The 21,005-nt window shown below is 47.3% G+C and overlaps 1 protein-coding gene across 2 annotated transcripts in view; it reads right to left on the reverse strand.

The window, feature by feature from the left end:
* Nucleotides 1–34: 34 nt before the first annotated feature.
* tenm2 (teneurin transmembrane protein 2) overlaps nucleotides 35–21,005 on the reverse strand; it is a 149,555-nt gene continuing 128,584 nt past the window's right edge. The window contains exons 14-37 of one of the 2 annotated variants that reach the window (XM_041943523.1): nucleotides 19,832–19,838; nucleotides 18,215–18,361; nucleotides 17,682–17,892; nucleotides 16,069–16,188; nucleotides 14,255–14,516; nucleotides 13,703–13,970; nucleotides 12,358–12,501; nucleotides 11,315–11,564; nucleotides 10,882–10,902; nucleotides 10,547–10,776; nucleotides 9,018–9,172; nucleotides 8,610–8,711; nucleotides 8,149–8,322; nucleotides 7,157–7,794; nucleotides 6,650–6,825; nucleotides 4,413–4,648; nucleotides 3,999–4,295; nucleotides 3,195–3,752; nucleotides 2,795–3,064; nucleotides 2,210–2,620; nucleotides 1,960–2,070; nucleotides 1,474–1,741; nucleotides 1,026–1,156; nucleotides 35–867 (exon numbers count right to left, since the gene is read on the reverse strand). In XM_041943523.1, the coding sequence (XP_041799457.1) occupies nucleotides 130–867; nucleotides 1,026–1,156; nucleotides 1,474–1,741; nucleotides 1,960–2,070; nucleotides 2,210–2,620; nucleotides 2,795–3,064; nucleotides 3,195–3,752; nucleotides 3,999–4,295; nucleotides 4,413–4,648; nucleotides 6,650–6,825; nucleotides 7,157–7,794; nucleotides 8,149–8,322; nucleotides 8,610–8,711; nucleotides 9,018–9,172; nucleotides 10,547–10,776; nucleotides 10,882–10,902; nucleotides 11,315–11,564; nucleotides 12,358–12,501; nucleotides 13,703–13,970; nucleotides 14,255–14,516; nucleotides 16,069–16,188; nucleotides 17,682–17,892; nucleotides 18,215–18,361; nucleotides 19,832–19,838 (5,925 nt within the window). In that variant the 3' untranslated portion in view covers nucleotides 35–129. The remainder of the gene's footprint in view (nucleotides 868–1,025; nucleotides 1,157–1,473; nucleotides 1,742–1,959; nucleotides 2,071–2,209; nucleotides 2,621–2,794; nucleotides 3,065–3,194; nucleotides 3,753–3,998; nucleotides 4,296–4,412; nucleotides 4,649–6,649; nucleotides 6,826–7,156; nucleotides 7,795–8,148; nucleotides 8,323–8,609; nucleotides 8,712–9,017; nucleotides 9,173–10,546; nucleotides 10,777–10,881; nucleotides 10,903–11,314; nucleotides 11,565–12,357; nucleotides 12,502–13,702; nucleotides 13,971–14,254; nucleotides 14,517–16,068; nucleotides 16,189–17,681; nucleotides 17,893–18,214; nucleotides 18,362–19,831; nucleotides 19,839–21,005) is intronic. The other variant, XM_041943522.1, reaches the window with a different exon arrangement.

Below are 21,005 nucleotides of genomic sequence, written 5' to 3' on the forward strand. Positions count from 1 at the left end.
TTAATTCTCCATGGGTTTTGAGAGGAGTAGGGTTGAGGAGGCTGGGTAGGAAAAAAAGGAGCAGGATCTAGAGAAGTGAAAGTGGGAGAGAGGGAAGAGTCTGCCCTTCGAGCAAGTTCATGTGGGCTGTTACCTCTTTCCCATCTCGTTTTGTCTGAGGAACTGGATGTTGTTGCTGCTGTCAGCCAGTTCGGGATATTGCTCCACAGGCAGTACGTAGTAGCCATCGTAGCCTTGTACTCTACCTGTCGTTAGGAGCTGCTGTCTCTCCCCCTCCGTCCAGAGGCGACTGCCTCCCTTGCCGTCCCTGGCCCTCTGCTGTTCCTTGGCCCAGGCCCCAGCTAAGGCTCTCTGCCTGGCCAGCTCCAACAGTCTTACCTTCTCTTCATCCACCACGTCCACAGCGAGCCCGTACCGAACGCTCAGTACTAACGACGGAACCGCAAACTCCACAGTCACTCCTCTCCTCGAGCGCCCACTCACCGTCACATTGATGCCGCTCTCCAGTGACTTGCGTCCGTTGGTAAGCCCCAGGGCCAACAGGTCGCTGTCAGCAGAGCCCACCTTCACGAAGTAGTGACAGTCCTTTCCGTCCTGGGTGTAATGGGTGCCTTCGAGGTACTGGGCGCCATTGAGCACCAGAGCCACTTTACGGCTGTCGTCGCTGGCCAAAGCCGACACACCGGCCACCACTCGGCCTTCCTTCAGAGCCAGCATTACTCCTCGGCCTATTATGGGGGTGCTGGTGCCGAACCAGTGCCCGGGCTTGTCCTTGCGCCTTCGGCGTTCCTTGTTGAGGAGACGACCCTCCAGGGCCATGAAGGCCTGGTTGTGACGCTCTGCTGCCTGCTGCACACCAGTGATGAGCTGCGCGAGAAGAGAGAGGAAATCTTTGTCACTTTGTTCAATGAGACGCTGCTGTGAACGATGACTGGTATCTATATTAACATGAATCACTGTCATGCCGTTGACATTGGCTTTTAATCTGCTGATGGCGACATTTTCAGTGGCGCAGTAGTCCGTACCTGTCCGTTCTCACAGTGCTGGGTGGCCTGCAGCTCATACGGTGGCTCCACAAAGTAGAGCGAGTGTCGAGGGAAGCCTGGGATTATGTTACTAAGCTGGAAGCCAAACATCACCAGCCAGCTCTTCACATCTACAGCAGACAGGAGGGAAATTAATTGGCAGAATGGCAAAGTTAAACAAGCTAGCAAATGGATCATTTTTTTTTATCGCAAAAAAAGTCAAAGTGTATTTGCCTCTGTGGCTCATCTGGTGTTATGCAAAGCCATCAGCACTGTGCTATCTGTAGCAACTTGCTACTTGCATAAACTCTATAACAATCTGTTCCTTCTGCACAGCAGAGACGTCAGCAACAATCTCTTAAGCTAACCTGAGTTTGTGCTGTGCACGTAGAAACAGTTATACAACAGAAGTGAACATGCACCATATTAATATGCATTGATCTTCTACCTGTGACATAATTCTTGACATCCAGCATGTCACTGAGGGGATTGTTGTTCTTGAACATGTACAGATTAAACGGAGAGGGATCCTTCCCTATCTTGGGCCAGATGCTGTAGTCGGGCGAGGTCCAGCGCCCTGCCAAGACGTCATAGTCCCGCTGGGTGAAGTGGACCAGCTTAGTCAAAGGGTCGTAGAGCCCACCGTGGAAACCAACCACCAGCTGGAACTCTGGGTTGGAGTCCAGGTACACTTCTCCGTAGGCTGTGTACTGCACCTGGGTGACACAAGCAGGGTCAGTTTGCTTTGGGTTAGAAAGGTTGGGTTGGAAAGGTCAGAACACGGTGTCAGGTACAGTGGAGCGTCCACAGAGCTGGGAAGGATCCAGATCCATGAAGCCTTTTCCATGTGCAGATTTCATGTTGTTTTTAGCGCAATTTTGGAGCAGGAATTGTTTGCATGTACAGTGAGATTCAAAGCTACTTTGTGGATTACCTGTTTGATCATCTGTCCATTGCTGCTGAAGACAGCCAGCGGTGTGCCAGTGTTGTCAGAGGCGATGTAGTATTCCTCCCCACTGCTCACCTCCATGGCGAACAAATGTCCCTGATTGCGAGAGAGTCAGAAATTCAGTACATTTATAAAAGAAAAGAAAAGACAGGATATAATATACGCTCATGCACATGTTGAAATTTAAGGAAAAGACGTGGTTGGATGTGGCACATCTCCGTGTACCCACACCTACCTGCAGGTCATAGTAGAGCGACGAGATGTCCGAGCTGGAGTGGTTGAAGATGTGTGTGACCCTGGTTGGGTGGTTGAGGTCAGCGTAGAAGAACTGAAGGTGCTGTCCCAGGCTGTTCCTCGTGGACACCCTGCGGCCCAGCCCGTCATAATGATACACAACGCTCCAGCCGCCGGGGCCTCGATTGTAGGCCCTCAGCAGCTGACCTTTGGAGTTGTAGTCAAAAACATCTGTGCCACGCTGGCTGAGGAAGCCGTCCTCATCCAGGCGGTACTGGACGTCTCCCAGGCGCGTGATGCGGTCTCTGAGGTCATATCGGAGCGGCAAGATGCGGGCGCTGTTCCCTGGGTTCAGCAGATGGAGGTTACCGTTCAGGTCGTAGCTGTAGCGCCAGGTAGACCAGTCATTCACCTGGATAAAACAAGGACGTTTGTTAATGTGATTCCATCTGTTTTCGCCTTTTGCAAACATGCGTATACCCTCGTAACAGAAGGGTCAGAGTGTAACGTGTAACATCTAAGCTTGTAAAGGTAAGACAGGACCTAAAAATCCACATCACACCAACTCTCCACACAGAATACTCACCTTGACGCCACTGAGCTGTCCATCGCCGTCATAGTCATAGCGGTACTGAGTGGTGTTGGCGTAGGGCCCAATTTTGAGCTCTCTCTTCACCACCCGTCCCATGCTGTCGTACTGCACTGTCATCCAGTACATAAGCGAACGGAAGATCTCGTACTGGACCTCCTTGATGCGACCGTGGGTGTCGAAGTGCTTGCTCAGCGTCATCACGGCTGTGGTGATGATCTGATTGATGTCATAGTAAATTACCCCGAACTTTCCAAAGTGCTCCACCTGGCGGAGGGATAGAAAGGTTTAGAAAAACGGTGAGTCCCCTGACAGCCAAAGAAGGTTCATGCAGACTAAGGTTGTTTGGTCAGTTAAATTCTCATTGTTAAAGAAGACCAGAGCAAAATTTCTGCACCTTTCCAGAGATCTCGTCGTATCGGTAGAGGTCGACAGGCAGCGGCGTCTCACTGATGACCGGCTTCATGCTGGCGATGCGGAAGCTGTTGTCATGGTAGGTGTAGTCGAACCTAGCGTTCACCATCCCCTCCTCGCTGAAGCGGTAGATTTGCTTGTCGATGAGCGGGCCCATTTTGCGATAGCGGATGGTGCAGGAGAAGCCCCCGCTCTGCAGGTTGACCATCTTCAGCACACCAGCTGTCTCGTCGTAGCCGAAAGTGACGGCGGTGCTGTCGTACACAATCTCCGACAGCTTCGCCAGCTTGCCGTACTTGTAGAGGACGCGGCGGCCGGTGCCCAGGTAATGCGTGGCCTGAGGTCTGCCGTCCTCGTTGAAGTCGTGGATGATGGAGGCGTTGCTCTCTGGGGGGTTGTAGGTGTTGCGGATGTAGCCGACTGACACGTGCGTGAACATGGTGTGGCGGGCCACACTGGGCATCGTGACGGCTGTGACCCGACCCGAGGCATCAAACTCAAAGACGTACTGTCTCTGGCTCTGCAGGAGCAGCACCATAGACTGGAAACAGAGAGGGAGGCAAAATATGGATTCATATAATAGCATTATCAATGGGTGACTTGTCGCCTGTGAAATAGCACCAGGAATAATTTGCTCTTAGCTGACAAATCTGAATCTTCATTACCATGAAAATGATGTATTATTTCACTCAATTCTGCAATCCAAATGACTATTCCTTCTTGCTATTGCCTTGCCTTGCCTAAAATTTTATACCTCGATGACAATGTTGAAGATAAATGTACTTACTTTGTCAAGGTAGCTGTAGCTCCACACCTTCCCGTCCACGAAAGAACGAGACAGGATGCGTCCCTGAGGGTCGAATTCGGTCCTCTCGCTCATGCTCCCCCTCTGCAGCCCAACAAGCTGTCCAGTGGTAGAATACGACACGTTGACCACAGCCAGGCTGCTGCTGGGCAACCACATAGCAGGCCGGCCCTGAGCGTCGTACATGATGCGCAGCGTGAACTTTCTGTGGTCGTCGTAAATCTTCTCTGTGCGGGTGTTGCGGTCAAAGTCAATGGAGAGAAGATTGCGGCCATGAGCCTAAGGACAGGGGAAAATGAAGACGTGAGTTTGAGGAAACAGGCTCTATTTTCATGTTGAGATGTTAGGTGTGTTAAGTATTTTTAAACACATGAAATGTGAAGAGGGTCAACTCACTCTCAGCTTCCTCCCAAACACAGTGACCTTGCCCTTCGTCTGCTCCTTGCGCAGACGCCATTCGATGGAGTTGAGGCCGTTGTCAGTGGGCAGGGTGATGTTCCTGCGGCCGATCGTCGGGCTGACAGAGCCTGCCAGGATGTGGGGCTCGGTGTGAAAGCTGATGCCCATGCCGTTGGCGTACATCACTCTCAGGGTCCCGTTGTTGCACAGCTGGTAGCTGTTCCTCACCTGGTCTGTAGGGGGAGACAAACAGATATGAGGTATGCAAGGTGAGCATTTCTAGCCTTTGCGTTCAAATCCTTCCAGCTTCAGAGGGGATGCGTGACCCCTGCAAATCCATAACCTGAAGTATTCGACTGGGGTCTGACATAGTCAATGAGAAAGTGCAGCCTGTGTGTTCTCTCAATTTAGGGAAATAAATGATAATAGCTGCTCAAAACCTGCTGTACTTTAAGCCTACAGAGGATACACAGGAACCGCTTTTCTCAAATATGAAATATCACCAACTCACAATTCTAGCTTGGTTATATCTTTCTTTTAGATTGGCACTGCATGGGCTTTTGGTCTAATTTAAGTTCAGTCAAAACTCAAAAACCTCATCCATTACACACCGAGGTGAAGGAAAAGAGCTAACCTTGACATAAGCTTTATACTATTTACTTTGGAAAGAGGAAAGTCCAACCATCCAAACCCAGATCATGCCGATAAAATATTTATGAACCTGATTCCTATTCCTTCAAACAAAATGTTCTGAATGAAAATAGTCAGGCTAAACTGACATCCCTCTAAAATCTCCATATCTCTACAGTTTAATGACTCACTCTCACACACAAGAGGGGAAACAGATAAGCCCATCTCTAACACTGAGGCTAATTTTTTTTCCTCAGATGTCTGAAAACAGGCGCCCTGATCGCAATGATGTGATTGAAAGCAAGATAAAATTATTTTCGGCTCAGATATATCTGGCAGATGCAGAGGAGGAGAGCTTTTTTTTTTTTATTTCATTTACAAAAGGTGAGGGGATCAGATGGTGTCTCCCTTTGAAGCCCCGCCATAAATGACAGTAATCCATAAGGCCAATTTGTAATAAAGCTCCAGGCACATTTTAACAATGCCTCAAACAGACAAGTGAAGCTTTTTCCATTGACTTGGTAGCAACAGCCTTTAGATAAATCTTCTCTGCTCTCTCTGTCTGAACAACCTCGTAATGAAACAGAAGCGAGGGAGAGGGAAGGAGAGAGAGAGAGAGAAATGAGAGCTTGAGGGCCAAGGAGAATTCACTGTGCAGGAGTTAATGAAGAGAGCGAGAAAGAGCGGAAAGAGAGGGAGACAGTTAAGTGAGTATGTCAGCAGAGAGCCATGCTGAAACCCACATAGTGCGGCGGAAACCTTAAATGACTTACAGCTCTGTGAACAACTCTCCCCTTTTGCTCCCAGCACAGGTGGGAGGTGCACTGAATACATCTACAACTTATTCTCTCGGAGGCCTTCAGACTTATACAGTCCACAGGCCATGCAGTGCATTTACACTTCTGTCACGCCACTCGCACTGGTCAAGGGAAGGGAGACAATTATTCTCCTTCTTCTCTAAACAGACCAAATAAGCTCAGGGATCATGGGAACCAGTTGAGAGGCGTGTTTGTATGTCGGTGAGTGTGAGTGTGTGTGTGTGTGTGTGCGTAAGGAGAAAGCTTGAGGGATGAGGAGGATTCACTCTACATGAGTTAATGAATTTTGCTGTGATGATATTCAAAAGCAGGATGATCCCAGCTGGGATTAACAACTATATATTGGTAATTTTACTCCGTGAGAGGGAGCGAGAGAGGGCTGGATGTGGATAGGGAAGGAAAATAATCTCCCGGAGCATGCACATAACTGAGCGAAAATTACAAGACTTTCAATTAGAGTCGGCAGGCCAGCGCTCATTCACCATCACAGAGGAGGGAGTGTTTTTTTAACGCTAAGATAAAGTAGTTCTAGAGTCTGTGTGTGTGTCTCATCAAAGCGTGGCTGACAAATAAACAGACCCACTACATTCATTTTTATCTACACAAAGTAATGAAGGAGTAAAATCGTGTATACTGAATTTTGATTTATGCTGCCTTTTGTGGCTGACCTGAGGCCAGCATTTGTCCACCTCCGTGCCGCACACTCTGCAATTTCACGAGCATTTAAAAATTCATGACCAGCTCATTTTCTGCTGCATGTCCTGTATGTGCTGAGTGCGTCTCTACCTTGCACCACGGTGTACGAGGCTTCCACAGAGGACAGGTTGGTGATGACAGTGACATCATCATCCCTGCTGGAGCTCTCGATGTCGATGTTGATGGAGCGTTCAATCTCGCGGTGCAGGCTTGTCACCATGCCCGTGGGGTATGTCACATTGGTCAGGCGACCCTCGCTGTCGTACCTGGGAGATGGGAGATTGCGGTGAGGGTGATTGGCAAGTGGAGGATACTTGCAAAGCGTAGATGTTGTGCGCGCACTCAAAACACACACACACACGAACACTGCCAGAGAGGAACAGGCCATCCTCCAGTAATTTGCTGTAGTTATAAAAGCTAACACTGGGGGGCAGCAGCACTCTGTGTGAGGTGTCAAAGGAATAATTGGGAATGCAAGGGAACATGATGAACAGAAATCCTGTGAAACTTATTAATTTTGCATTTTAGATATGTAGAAAAGCGGTGGAAATATACAAACACACATTCAGACACTTTCCCACCAGCACAAACACTCACTGGTAGAATGTGGTCCATCCAGTCTCATCAGCTTTGGTAGCCAGGAGGCCCGTGTTGCCACTGTAGCCCATCAGAGCCACCTCCTGGCCCAGGGCTGACACACTGCGCAGCCCTCCGGTGGGGTCCAGTCCCAGAGTCACCACCTGATTCTCGGGCAGCAGCACCAGTCTGAGTAGGCCGGATCCTCCTCCCTGGCCCAGGCCGTCCCTTCTCACCTTCACTGTGTTGTTGCAGTTATCCACCAGCATGGCCAGCTCTCCATCAGGACCGTAGGTGAAGTTGTAAAGCGGCTCCCCAGTCACCAGGCTAATTGTCTGGATGTGAAGCCCCTCCCCATTGAAGACATACAGCTCCTGTTCCCTTGGCGATGCCACTTCATACTGCGCAGATCCCCCGTACCCGACGCTTGAGACGGCCGGGCCAGGCCGGTTGGCTCGCACCGCTCTGATGCGTATGTTGTTGAGGTCTGCGATGAAGAGAGTCCCATCAGGGGACACAGCCAAGGAAGTGGGGGAGTTCAATCCGGCGTCGGGGGCGTAGCCGTCGTCACCGTAGAAGCAGTTGCAGTTGACATCATTCTTGCAGTCGCAGTCGGAGGGAGTGCCAGCCAGGAGAGAGATTTCTCCGTTAGTGCTCACCTGAGGAAAACGCACAGACAGAAGACGGAAGAGGGGAGCCGGTTAATGATGAGATGTGAAAAAAAGTTACCACTCACTGAAAGAAAATGTATTACCAAAAGCAAAATTCATTTTGAGTTATCAAAACAGAGGAATGGAAAAAAAAACAAAAACGTGAAAGTGCCTGAACTGAATGTAGTATCTGGAGATCTGAAACGCTCTCAGAATATCTTAGAAAAAGACACCCACACAGCCTGGCCAGCTGTGCTGTCAGCGCCGCTCGCCAACAAAATAACTTTAGACTTACAAATTCATTCTAAAACAACCACATAGCCAAACAACTGTGTGTGTGTACAGTGCTCCTCCATCTCATACCTGTCTAACTCTGTTGATCTTTTTCTCATCCGTCTCAGCGATGTAGAGGATGCCGGTGTGGGACAAGGCGATGGCTGTGGCGCTCTCCAGGGCCGCGTGTATGGCCAGCTTACTGAGGCTGTAGTCAATGCCTGGCACTTGACAATGCATGGGCCGACCCGCGATGATGCTCACCTGTGGGCAACGACAGACAATTTCACGCCTGTGATCAAACGATAGGGATGAAAGTGCGAATGAAACTTTGCAAAATGAAGCAAGATTCCAGACAGTAGAATATTTCAAGAGCTAATTAATCAGTAATGTTGCCAACACTGCAAAACTTGGAAAACTATGCTAGAAGTTGAACTTTTGCTTCTAAATTGGCTTGAGGAAGCCTAATTGGGACTAAATTCTGTCAAACCCCTAAAGTGAGTGTCCACCCCAAGGATTGTGCAGTGGTGATCCAGCCATGTGGTACAGACCTGGTGGTTCTCTGTGATGCGTAGGATGACATTGTTTTCCAGGACATAGAGAGAGTTGTCCATGGGGTTCACTGCTAAGTCCGTGGGCCACTCCAGACGAACCTGGTGGGCAGAAACAAAAGTTGTGTGTGACACAATCTCTGTGCTGATGGAGACGCTTTGAAAGGATGCCAAGGTTCATCCTGTCTCTTCTTCATTTTTTTTAAAGTGACTGCAGCCCTCACTCTCTTTTGATCCATTCATTTATCCCTGGACTCTTTAATCTCTCCCTAAATCAGTGGCTCCTTGACCTCCTTGCTGGCACGTGTCCACACAGTCGTCATAGCTCGGCACTCACGCGGCCGTTAGATCATCATCTATCACACCATCGCCTCCTGTCTCCTCTGCACTTCCTCCTAACCGTCGTACCTGGCTGACGTCCATGCTGGAGTCACAGCTCAGCGGCCGTACGGCAGTCAGATCGTTGGCCCCCAGCAGGGTGGAGATGATGCCGTTCTGGTCCACCTTACGGATCATGGTGGCATCCACGAAGTACATCAGCCCATTTTTATCCACCGCGATACCTGTCAAAGCGGAGACGTGCACCATGAGTGACGACTCATAACTCAAGCGCTGCAGGCAACCCATAGACATTTTAAGTCAATTAAACTTCACTCTTTCCTCCGGCTGAAAATGGATAGCAGCCCTGACAGCTGAATTGCTCAATGCTTCATTGAATGAGAGAGAACAAAGTGATGGAGCGGACATTGAACTGTTAGAAAAGTGTTGGTTTTGGGATGAGTCATCGGGATGTGGAGCTGAGCTCATGCTCCTCCCAGAGGGCAATTGTAGACTGCAAGCAGATTCTTTAAAAAGGCAAGAGATCTGTTGCACTCTACTTCTTTCCTCAGTTTCTCCTTGCTGCCTTTTTTTTTCCTCGTCACCCCCACCGTTCTGCCGTTCATTTGTTTCTGCCTCTTTCTTTTTTAGCGTTTACCAGTGCTGCTGTGTCAGCCTCGTCGGTCTAACAGGCAGCAGGCATTCAGACAGGTGTGTTTGTTCGAGGCAACTGTGCCCCAAAATAACTTCCAGGCGTACTGAGATCCACAACAACAGATGGAGGATACAGCGAAGGGCACAGAGCAAATGAGAGCGGGAAAGAGAGCGAGAGAGGTGGAGAGAGACAGCGAGGGGAAAGAGGCTGGGAGAGGGCGAGCTGATGTGCGCCGGCTGACTTTGCCTGTGACAGGAAAGAGGGAATCAGTGGCTCGTTGTCTTCTCCTCTCTCTCCCGTCACCTCTCGCAAAACACTCACACACACATTGTATATATACCAACATCTGCCGCCCCACACGTACACACGTGACGCTGACAGGAAATGTGACAGCGTGACATCCTTGACAGTTTGGTGTCACAATGTTCTAAGATCCGATGATCCACAAAAATAATTCCATTAATAAGTTTACCATTAACCTGGTTTATAACCTCCTTCTGTCTCTGTCCTGCTTTAGTTGCGTCACACGATGGGTGCATTGTGGAAAAAGAACGTATATTCTGCCTTCAGGTTACAGGTCTTGTGCACATCATGATTTTATTGCGGGTCTGCCTGAGAAAAAACACCTTTGACACAGAAAATCCCGGAGGCAGTTTTTAATAGTTCTTTCATTCACTGTTTGAACAGGAAAATCTAAAGGATTAACTGAAAAATGTAGGATACTGTCATCATGGTTCTGTCATGATGACTAAATATACAGGTTTCGTGACACATTTATCAAACAAAAAAAGTGATGTCGTACAATGTTTTGTTTCATCCGGACAACAGATGATGATATGAAAGAAAAGCAGCAAACCGTCACATTTTAGGAGCAGCAATGAAGAGAAGGCCAACATTTTTGCTTGATCATTGACTAAAATGATTGTTCCGTTTGAAAATAGCTGGCTTTTTGTCAGTGGCTCACCTTTGGGGCTCATAAGTGTAGCTTCAGTGGCTTTGCCTCCATCACCGCAGCGCTCATCAAAGGGCAGGCACTGCTCCCCTGTCCCAGCCACCACCTCTGCATTGTCTGACAGCAGGCGGCCTCCCGTTAATGAGCGAACGCGGTAAATTCTGCGGGAGTTGGTGTCTGAGATGAACAAAGCCCCAGATACCGGATCCACTGCCAGGAAGTACTTATGGGTTGGGTTATTACTGCGGCGAGAGAAAAAAAGATTATTATGTCAGTGAATTTATATTTTCACTGAAGACGGTTTCTTGCTGGAATGTGCGCGAGAAGCTTCATCATAAGGATCTTACCTGTGTCTGAAATCTTTGTTCCTTTAAGGGAGAAGATGAAGATAAAAGCACAACAAAACACATGTTAATTCACACAGTCAGTGGAGAGCAACCTACAGAGAGCTGGCTGTGGTGTGAACAGCAACATTTAAGCGTGGGTAAAAGCCACCCTGGAGAAATGGTACAGTGTATAATTATTCTTCAATCTTGTCATCCCCGGTGTCTCACCTCTGTTTCAAGGGAGGATGCATTCCTGCGTGTTCTATGTACTGAAAACATGTAGCCTTTCACCTTCTTATTCTCCTTCCATTGTACTTTAATTTTAACCAGCCCTTCTCAAATTGATCAGTATTTTTCCATCAGATAACCCCTAAATCCCAATCTGCTTCTAATTGATTATTCTTTTACTTTCTACTCCTCTCCTTTCCTTTTCAAAATGGACTTTGTGTTTTACCTTAATTCCAGGATGCCAGTTGTGTTCATGGACGGGTAGACCCTGCGCACAAAGTTGAGGTCCCCGACGTAGAGGCTGCCGTCGATGCCCATCGCTAAGGCAACCGGTGCCAGCAGCTTGTTGCCGTCTGCCAGGCCGTTACAGCTGGGGCAGGAGATGCTGCGCCTCCGGCCGTTTCCCATGATGCTGGTGATTACTGGGGGCTGCTCCGTCACAAAGATGTTCTCACCACTTCCCTTGTGAAGGATGCCTGAGCCGGAGAGAGGGTGGAGAGTGATATGAGCACATTCAGGATCATCATTTCAGTCAGAGGATCTTTGCAGATCGTTACATTCTGAGTTGAAATATAAGCTGTAAGATGATACAACTATTTTTTGGCCATGCTAGCTGCATGGTTCTGGGGATTTCAGTCTGTCAGTCATCCACTGCTTTGGTAAAGACTTAAATATGAAAACAACAAGTGGATGGAGACATTCATGTTCCCCAGAGGATGGAATTTACTGACTTAGGTGATCCTACATTAGCACAATGATTGTCACAGCAGGTTAACATCAGTACATCAGCCCATTTATATGTCTATACTTATTACTGCACAGAGTATAGATAATGTAGCACATGATGCAACAAGGATGACTCGCCCCTGCCAACCGCCTCAGAGATTCTAAATCAGTTTCTGGAAACGGACCTCTGCCCCCAGCGGCCCGACCCCCTGCCTCTGTTCTCGTAGCTGCTACTGAGTGGTCGGTGCTCGTTTGCTCAGTCGGCCTGACATGAGCGCATGAGGAAGTCAAACTAGGTGAGACAACATAAGCTCTTCCTGTGAAAATCCTCACTGACAGGTAGAGAGAGGCGCCTGGCAACTCCATGTGAACCACAGGAAGCACAGTGTGGTCTCCAGCCTCCCAAAGACAATAGCAGGTTTAGTGAGATACAGTAGTGTTAACCTGGCGTGCATGGGGAACTGGCTAAATATAAACTAGAAGGAAAAAAGGGAAAAGTCTGTGCCCATTTGTGATGGAATAAGAGGGTGTGCGTGTACGTACCACTGCGTGTGTTTAGTATATGATGCTTGTCGAGTGACCAGCCGCCCAGACTGGTGGGATCCAGTTCATAGCCTTGTAGAATGGCTGTCCTCTTCTCCCAGAGGATGAGGCTGGCACAGGACTCATACTCGTAGCCCACCGACACTACAGATAGGAGAGGGTAGAAAAAAAAGAGAAAAAAATGAGGTGGGACACAAATAGAAGCGATGAAAATAAAACCCAGAGAATACAAAAACATGAAAGACAGAGGAAGAGAGGCTGTGCAAAACTTAATCAGGGCACAATTCCAAACTTCATTTAAGTTGTGAAACGTGTGATACACAGAGAAGCTAGTTAGCACCTGCACCAAAATCTGCTCTCACACCTAACTATCACTCTCACATGCTGCTAAATCAATTAAAAACCTTGTTAATTGGACAGATTGCCTGGTGGACCTTTAAACCTACAGGCCAAGGTGGGAACCTCGTGCCCAGTGCACGCACGTGAGCTGACAGAGTCTCAGCTGATTTGGCTGGATGCAACGTGAAGGCAGTCAGGGAGGAAAATGAGCTGAGGTGAGGTCGATACGTTGACAGTGTTTGCGCGCATGCGTACGTATGCCATTCTGTATGTGTGAATGCATGTGTGTGCTTTTGTGCTCCTACTTGTTAAAAGGAAAAATGTTTTAACACATCAACTCCCACTTGAGTCGCAGTGAGAGTGCTGTTGCCAGCACCTTTTCAGCTTCACTGCAAACAATAATGCAGTATACCTGCATCAGTATCAAGTTACCAAAACATAACCTCACTATAATCCATATATATGCTTTATATTCTGTGAGAAACGCAGAATTACAGATACTCTAGGGAACTGTGGGATCTTCGAGTGGCTGTAATTTCCCAAACAGCATGCCCCCTCATGATTTTAGTCCACGCTGAAGCCCCAGATGTCCACTGCATCTGTGGCCTGACAGCAGTGTTTGGCTGACAGCATCTGTGAGCGACTGTGACAGCGGAGTGTAATAGCGCTGAGGCTCCCCTGGACTCCTGCTTGCTGCTCCAGTAGCTAACTGCTAACTCACCCTGATGGCTAATAACCCTTCACCACAGTTACGGCTGGCTGACTGAACCACACGCGGCTTCAATGAAAAATAGAAGGAAGAAAAAAAGCACTTAACTGTGGCTATGCTGCGTAGTGGATGGAAACTGGGTTTCCGGTGTATTAGCGCTCGTTCAGGCTCCCTAATTAACACTCTCTCCCTCTGTCATAGCCAGTGCTGCCTTACTGGTGAAGTTTCTAATCCACTGGGGAAAAAAAATGCCCCTCACCCCCAACGCAGTTCCTCTTACATCTCCCGTTTACTCACCAACAGCTTCAGAAAGCCCGTAGACCCTCTGCCCATATGCATCGGTCTTATCCCAGATGTAGGTGTAGGCCAAGTTGGGAGATGCGTGGAACCACTTCTGGAAGAGGTGGCCCTCCACTGCGACCATCAGGTGAACCTTCAGCAGGCCCATGGACACCACCGCTGGAGTCATGGTCACCTTGAGCAGGGAGCGGTAACCCTGCGTCCTGGAGCTTAGGTAGCACAGCTTCAGACTTGTGCCGGGCACCTCGATCTGCTCATGCAGCACCTGGAAGACAAAGACAGGAGATGACAGGAGAGAGGGATTAGGGGGGATTAGAGAGAGAGGGAGTAATGGGGGTCACGCTTCCACTGACGGCTGAAGGACAAAAAAGGGAAAAAAAAACAATGGGAGAAATAAAGAAATCGAGAAATAGGGAACAAATGGGGGGAAAAGCTATGGAAGCGAAACGAGGAAGTGAGCTACAAGAGACAGGCAAACAGGAGAGCGGGAAGAGAGCGAGGGAACCAGAAAGGAGATTAGCCGGCTGCCAGAGGTCAGTGGTACTGCACCTGTGTCTCCGGTATGATGGGTTTCTCCCCTGGCTTGGAGCTGAAGAAGGAGGAGAGAGGGGATGCAATCACAAGAGGGTCAGGCCTGACGAAGCCGCTCAGGTCACAGCCCGGGATCGTGTTCTCTTCTGTCTTAAGCACCAGAGTGTCCATAGCATAAAACTGGCTCCAAGGCAGCCACACGGTGCGCTCCTGGCTCAGGAAGGGGGCGCGCTCGAACCGCAGAGTCAGTGATGCACCACCGTTAGCTATCAGGTCAAACCTGGAGAGGTTTGCGACAAGAGGATGGGAATGAGGTACAGATGGGGAGTGCTGTGGTGGACGGTTATTTGGACTCACACACTACCAGCGTTTGTCCCCTCTAATATAATATTCATTCCACTGCTCTAGGAATAATTCATCAACAAAAAAACACCTGGAATAGATGTTTCAAGTTATTTCATGACAGCAGGACAAACGTTTACAACACACATGTTTAGACAGGCCGTGCAAACAACGGTTAAAGGTCTGAAATACAAAAAACACAAGGTTAGAGCACTGCTCTCAGTGCAGAAGTGATTTTATTAGAAACTCTCCTTTAACCTTTTACCGAATTATGGCTGTGGGTTAATGATTAGTTTAGAAACAGGTCGCATACACTCGTTTGCCATGGCAAACGGCTAGAGCTCTGCAAGTGCCTGGAACTGCTGCGGCCGAGGGCCTCTAACAACTGGAGGAAAATAGTGCTCATCAAAACTACACAAGGTCAGGCAGGGACACAAGAACATGTTCGTTCAAGTCACAAGTCTGTGAAAGTGGTGAGTAACTGCCCCTGAAATACAAGGTCAATTAAATGTTACCAGACGTTCAGATGTTTCAGCGTCAGCTTGGCCTAACTGGGGAAAAAATGCTGCAAAGAAAGCATCAGCAAGAGGAGGAGAAGAGTGCTAAAAGAACCTGAGACAGGAAACACAGAAACTGCACATTTAATGAGCGGAGGTCAGTCTAAAGAACCAATGAATCAAAATTTGAAATAACATGTTACGGATGTCAGCCAGGCTTAAATTCAATATAACTTGTAGGGGGGAAAATTGGACCGAAAAGTCAAATTAAAGCAGCCTCAAAACTGGAAACTGGAGGAAACGGCAGAAGAAATAGAAAGATACAGCATGCCAGGTGAGTTAACCACATGTGCTCTGGAAGTGGCTATTAAAGCAAAGGATTATGGTGCTTAAAAAGCCACAATTTCAAGGCTGTTTTGCTTAAAAGTTTCTTCAATGGCCGTATTACTTAGTTTCACATATTGTAACATGTTTATTTTGAGTGAAATTTCTTCAGCTGTATACTGTATATGACCTGACACAAAACATTATCAATAATGAAAACAATTATTTCCAGCAACTGCTCTCAAGCATTTGACTGGTACAGTAAATTGCATTATGCACAGTGGTTTCACATTTTCTTGCACATTTTCATTTTCATTTCATTTTCACTTCAGTGATGATTTTTATTAATATACTGCCAATTAGGAGATGGCAGCATTTGAATTCTCAGCTGTGTTGTTCTTGTAAAGACATTTACCCTGTTCTTATTTGAAATCCCCTTCCTTTGCTGTATCTGATTATTGGTGGCTGCAACAGCCTACTTTCCTCATGGGATCATTCTAGTTTTCTAATCTAATCTAATTTAATCTAATCTAATCTGATCTAATCTAGTGTAATCTAATCAATGTAATCTAATCTGATCAGGTCTAATCTAATCTATTCTGATCTGATCTTTGTGGTGAGGTAGAATCACAGTATCAGCAAGGAGTGCTGGGTAGCTGTTGTACATACATTCCATCCTGCCGTGTCAGCGTGTATCCGTAGTGGGGATAGTTGACAAAAGACACGTTCACCCCCACCAGAGGGGTTCCATCTGTAGTCAACACCTGACCCCGGATTAGAGATGCCAAACTGGAAGAAGACAGAAGAGACAGAGTGAGGAAGCCATAGCTAATCTATCAGCCCGACCTTCCAAACCATCAATCATCTGGTTTGATTAATCTCACCGTCTTTCAATCATCCAATTTGCCCGTTCATTTATTGCTCTGGTCTTCCACCACTCATTAATTAGAAACAATCAGCCATCCCCGCCATCTACATTAGCACATGTCAATCATGTAAACAAAGCATGACAATGTAGATGGATATGTGCGTATGTTTGTGCATGGCAGTGTGTGTGTGTGTGTGTGTGTGTGTGTGTGTGTGGCTGTGTGTGTGTGTGAGTGGCTGCAGCCGTGGAGAACTGATACGCATAGAATAACTTTTAAACACTGTTATCGCAGCACCATCACTTCGATGACTTATTTCCTCTGAAATATCCGACGTCGGCTTGTGTAAATGTGTGCAGGCGAGAACCGGCAGCGTGGACGTGAGTTTCACGGCTCTGTAAATCTACGGGGAATCTTGGCTTGGTCTGCTTTGGCTCTGGGATTTGTTAAGGTCTTGGCCGGCTCTGGGAGCCGTTCTGAAGTCTGTTTGATATTTGTGTGAGTGAGGGTATTTTTCATGGCAGACGCTTATTCACATAAATGTCAAACCTTCTTAGGTAATGGTGCTAATATTCTCCAACATGCAATCTCTCAGGCATGTACTGGCATTTCTTAGAAAAGCACCATGAAAACGCTTAAAGACAGTGAAGTAAAAATCCTATTTTTCCTATTCTGCATTCTTGTATTATTGCTGTCTTTTAGTATATGTGGTACACATGTCACATGAATATTAATTTATGTCTGTGAAGCATGATATTATATTAATATCTGTCATTTTTGTTGACTCATGCTGTGCTCAGGCGGGTGACCAGTTAACCCCTTCCATCATAAAAACGTTGTGCGTGTGTTGCTTGTGCATCAAAATATCTAAAAGAGCAATATCATGGGAGGTGTGTGTTTGGATATCAGCTGGCATAAGCTTTGTTTATGCTTCCAGTAGTCTGTGGTTTTGGTCTAATTTAATAATCCCTCCCTTCGTGTCGGTGTCCATGTTCAAATGCGAGTGAGGGCAGCGTGGAAGGAGGTGGATGATCAAAGCTCAATAAATCACACCCAAATTTTAGCGATCAGATCAAATTCTTGAGTGATTTCTTCAAATCCCTCTTCAAATTATAGCAGCGCCCTTCAGATTCTGGAAGCTAAAGATGCCCTGAATGCTGTTTTATTGTGTTTCCAAGGCAATGTCAAAACTATAAGCTTGTTTCTGAAGTCTATGGGAAGCTTTATCGGGCTCTTAATGCTGCGTGATGAAGCTGAAGACAATTTTCCGCAACGTGAGCACTAAAATTTCTCAGTAACTCTTTCGGGTCATGGTAGAGGTAGCTGTCAAAGTCTCTCGTTGTCTGTGATCGTGCTGGTGCTGTGAATACTAATAATGCGTGAGGTAGCCTGTGTTCGCGTGTCTTCCCGCCATACCTGGAGTTGAACGGGTTTTCCCCAGGGAGGATATGGGTGCTGTCCCGTCCCACAAGCATCTTGACTCGGTCGTAGAAGGAGCGGACGCGGGACTGCGACGTGGTGCTCTGTTGGATGACCTGGAGAGGGTCCCGGGAGCCCCGACACAGTGGGCTGTTCTGACAGGGACTCTGGATGCAGCAGTCTGGGTCCATGCAGTCCGTTAGTCCATCTGAAAGGTAGAAAGCAGTGAGCTGGTGCGGGTAAGAGCGGCAAAGAATGCAAAAAAGCTACCTCTACTTCCTCCATTTCTTGATTTAATATTTTGATAAAGTTTGACTCTCTCACAGAAGAAAGTTTAATTTTGCTATTCGTAGTGAGGGCTCTTCCCATGAGACCTCTATCTTAATTCTATTTCTCGTTTTAATTCATTATCTGTCTCTATCACCATTTATTCCTTTCACAAGCTTTTTATTTTTGCAAGAGGAATTCTTAAGCGTGTGCTGCACTCTAAGAATTGTACCAAAAATGTCCTCCTGCTCCCCCCAATTCACCTCCTTCATTGTCCTTGTTGTCAGCGCAGGAGGTCTCCATGGCAACACTGCAGCCAGGGCCCCTCCAGCCTGTCTGGCATTCACAATGCCAACTCTGCTGTCCCATGGTGCACTGGCCGTTCCCGTTACACAAGTTAGGACAGCCGTCTGCAAGGAGAGGACCAGGGGAGGGACGGGGAGGGGGGTGAGAAGGATGGAAAAGGGGGGAGGGATGATGGGAGAGAGGCAGGGTGATGCTTGTTTGTTTTATCATCAGCGGTAAACAGATGAACACACACAACGTTCTTACAGACACACACGGTTATGATAGACCCGTGAGTCTGACTCAATTTAATAACCACATGGTGGCACACTGTAAGTATTGATTGTTCAAGGATCAATCTAATTCAGCAGGTCAATTCTCATGCACACCTTCCCATCTGTGTGTCTCTACAGCAGTGGGACGGCTGCTAACGTGTGTGTATGCGTGGTCAGAGGTGGACAGAGCTCTTACTTGATAGAGCCCCACCCGATCATCACTCTCTCTCTCTCTCACACACACACAGTCTCTCTCTCTCTTACTTATGATTCAGAGTAGGTAATGGGATTCTGATGGCCTGAGAGTAACGCTTTCTCATGAGAGAATGAGATTATGTTCGATGGAGTGTGTGTGTGTGTGTGTGTGCGTGTGTGTGTGAGTGTGCATGTGTGTCTGTGCGCTAGAGCTCTATGAACTAATAAACCTTCACTTTAGCTTATGCAAAAAGCCCTACCAGAATCTGAGGCCCTGGAGCCAAGAAAGTTCTGTAACCAGCATAGCAAGGCCACCCTCAACTCGAGAGTGAATTTAAGGCAAGGAAAAGCAGACATTTTAAGGGAGTCTGGATAAGGAAATTTGCAATTATAGAGGGCAGTGCCAGGTTGTCACAAGTAATATCTGGCAACTTTTGGTTGGTTGTACTGGCAAAGGAATAACTTGACATATGGGGAAATACAATAGTTTGCTTTTTGCACAGAGTTAGATGAGAAGATCTAACTAACCACTCTATTTGCTCATTCAGTATGATGGTATAACAAAAACAAACAAAAAAAAAAAAACATGCACAAAAGTTTAAACTTGGGGTTTTATTGCGGGGTTATGTGCAGGACTATTTCTTGGCTGGGAGCAGTGACTTCCTGGAGTCTTGCTGTCACTGAATAGCTGCCAGGCAGCCAGCAGAGCCTCCAGGAAGTTAGTGTGCAAAGCCAAGAAAAAGTCGTGCACATAACCCCTCTGTGAGACCACAACTCTTTGTTTTTACGCCAGGCTAGCTCTCTCCCTCCGTTTCCAGTTTTTATGCGAAGCTAAGCTAACTAGCAGCCGGCTCCAGCTTCATATTGAGCGGAGCGAATCTTCTCACCTGACTCAGCGAGAAAGCCGGTAAGTGAATTCGCCAAAATGTCAAGCTATTCCTGTAAGATTGCTTGTATATCAAAGTAATTCTGCTAAACTGGGTCCAAATAAAAACACTCACTAAAATGCCAGGAAATAAATACTTTTGTGTCTGAAAGCTCACCATGACATTTTATATTCCATTTGATTTGAGTTTGCATCCACGCTGAGAGAATGTTGCCCATCAACGTCTCTTTCAAAAAGGCCTTTAAACTCCTGGCCTGTCTTACCATTTTCCTGTATCGCTCCAAATCATACCTCAGCTCTAACGCAAGACTGTGTGTTTGCCACATTATAATCTATCAGGGAGAGGGGGGGGGGCATGATGACACACAATGACAATGTTTTCTCCAGCAGCACAAAGAGCCCCAAACAAACTTGTCACAGTGATTTCCTCTTCAATAAATGAGCGAGCAGGATGCGACACTCTTAAGTCTACCCACGGGAGATGGAGGCAAAGACAGGGTTGACTGATAAAACAATACGTGCATGCACGCAAAGGCACTTAATCACACACACACACACACACACCCAGCACGATGCACCCTGGAGATATGACCTGACATTTCCCACTCAGTGGTAGTGTGCTGACAGAGTGAGGAAGGACAAAATAACCCAGTAAGAGATTATGAATATGAAATGCTTTTCATTGAGTCCTGCTCAGTAGATTAATGAACATATTTTCACTCAAGTTGCACTGTAGGATTTTGCCCTCTAACAAATCGTCGCATCAATAAAGCCATGCATTATGAATACAAATAGTGCAATCTAAACCGTGGCAGCAGCTAAATTAACAGGCATTTCACCCCGATTGGCATTTTATCATATGTCTCAAACACCAGGGAAAGTCAACAAAGGACTTTGAGAAAGACAGTGCACCATCTTTTTTGAACTCCCAGGAAGACGGTGGGAGGAAGAGAGGGGGACGATGTGTGTGTGTGTGTGTGTGTGTGTGTGGGGGGGGGGGGGGGGGGGGGTGCAGAGAAGCTTAACCACATTTTTCAGCTCAACAAGAGGAATCAAATCAAAGGTTTTTATCTTTAATTATTACCATTTTCTGCATCAGGGGACTGCTCATGACGCTGTATTAACAGTCAGGCTGGAATAGATTGTCCCCAAGTATTGAGCTCAGGGAACAAAGGCAGTTAGCAGTGATTGCCTGTTAAATGGAGTTGCCATTTAAAGCAGCCAAATACTTATGAAGCACCCGGACAGGACAATCCATAGTGGGCATTGATCGGCTTGCCTGGGCAGGCCGGCACGAGGCTCCTCTCTCTTTAATGCCAGGGCCCAGTCGATACCCCCTCATACTAACTAGAATAAAGTGGGATTTCAGAAACTATTAAGTCTACCCTCCCCACTAATGTAGTTGGACTCTGA

Source organism: Chelmon rostratus, chromosome 9 (genome assembly GCF_017976325.1).
Source record: "Chelmon rostratus isolate fCheRos1 chromosome 9, fCheRos1.pri, whole genome shotgun sequence".
NCBI classification, from domain to species: Eukaryota; Metazoa; Chordata; class Actinopteri; order Chaetodontiformes; family Chaetodontidae; genus Chelmon; species Chelmon rostratus.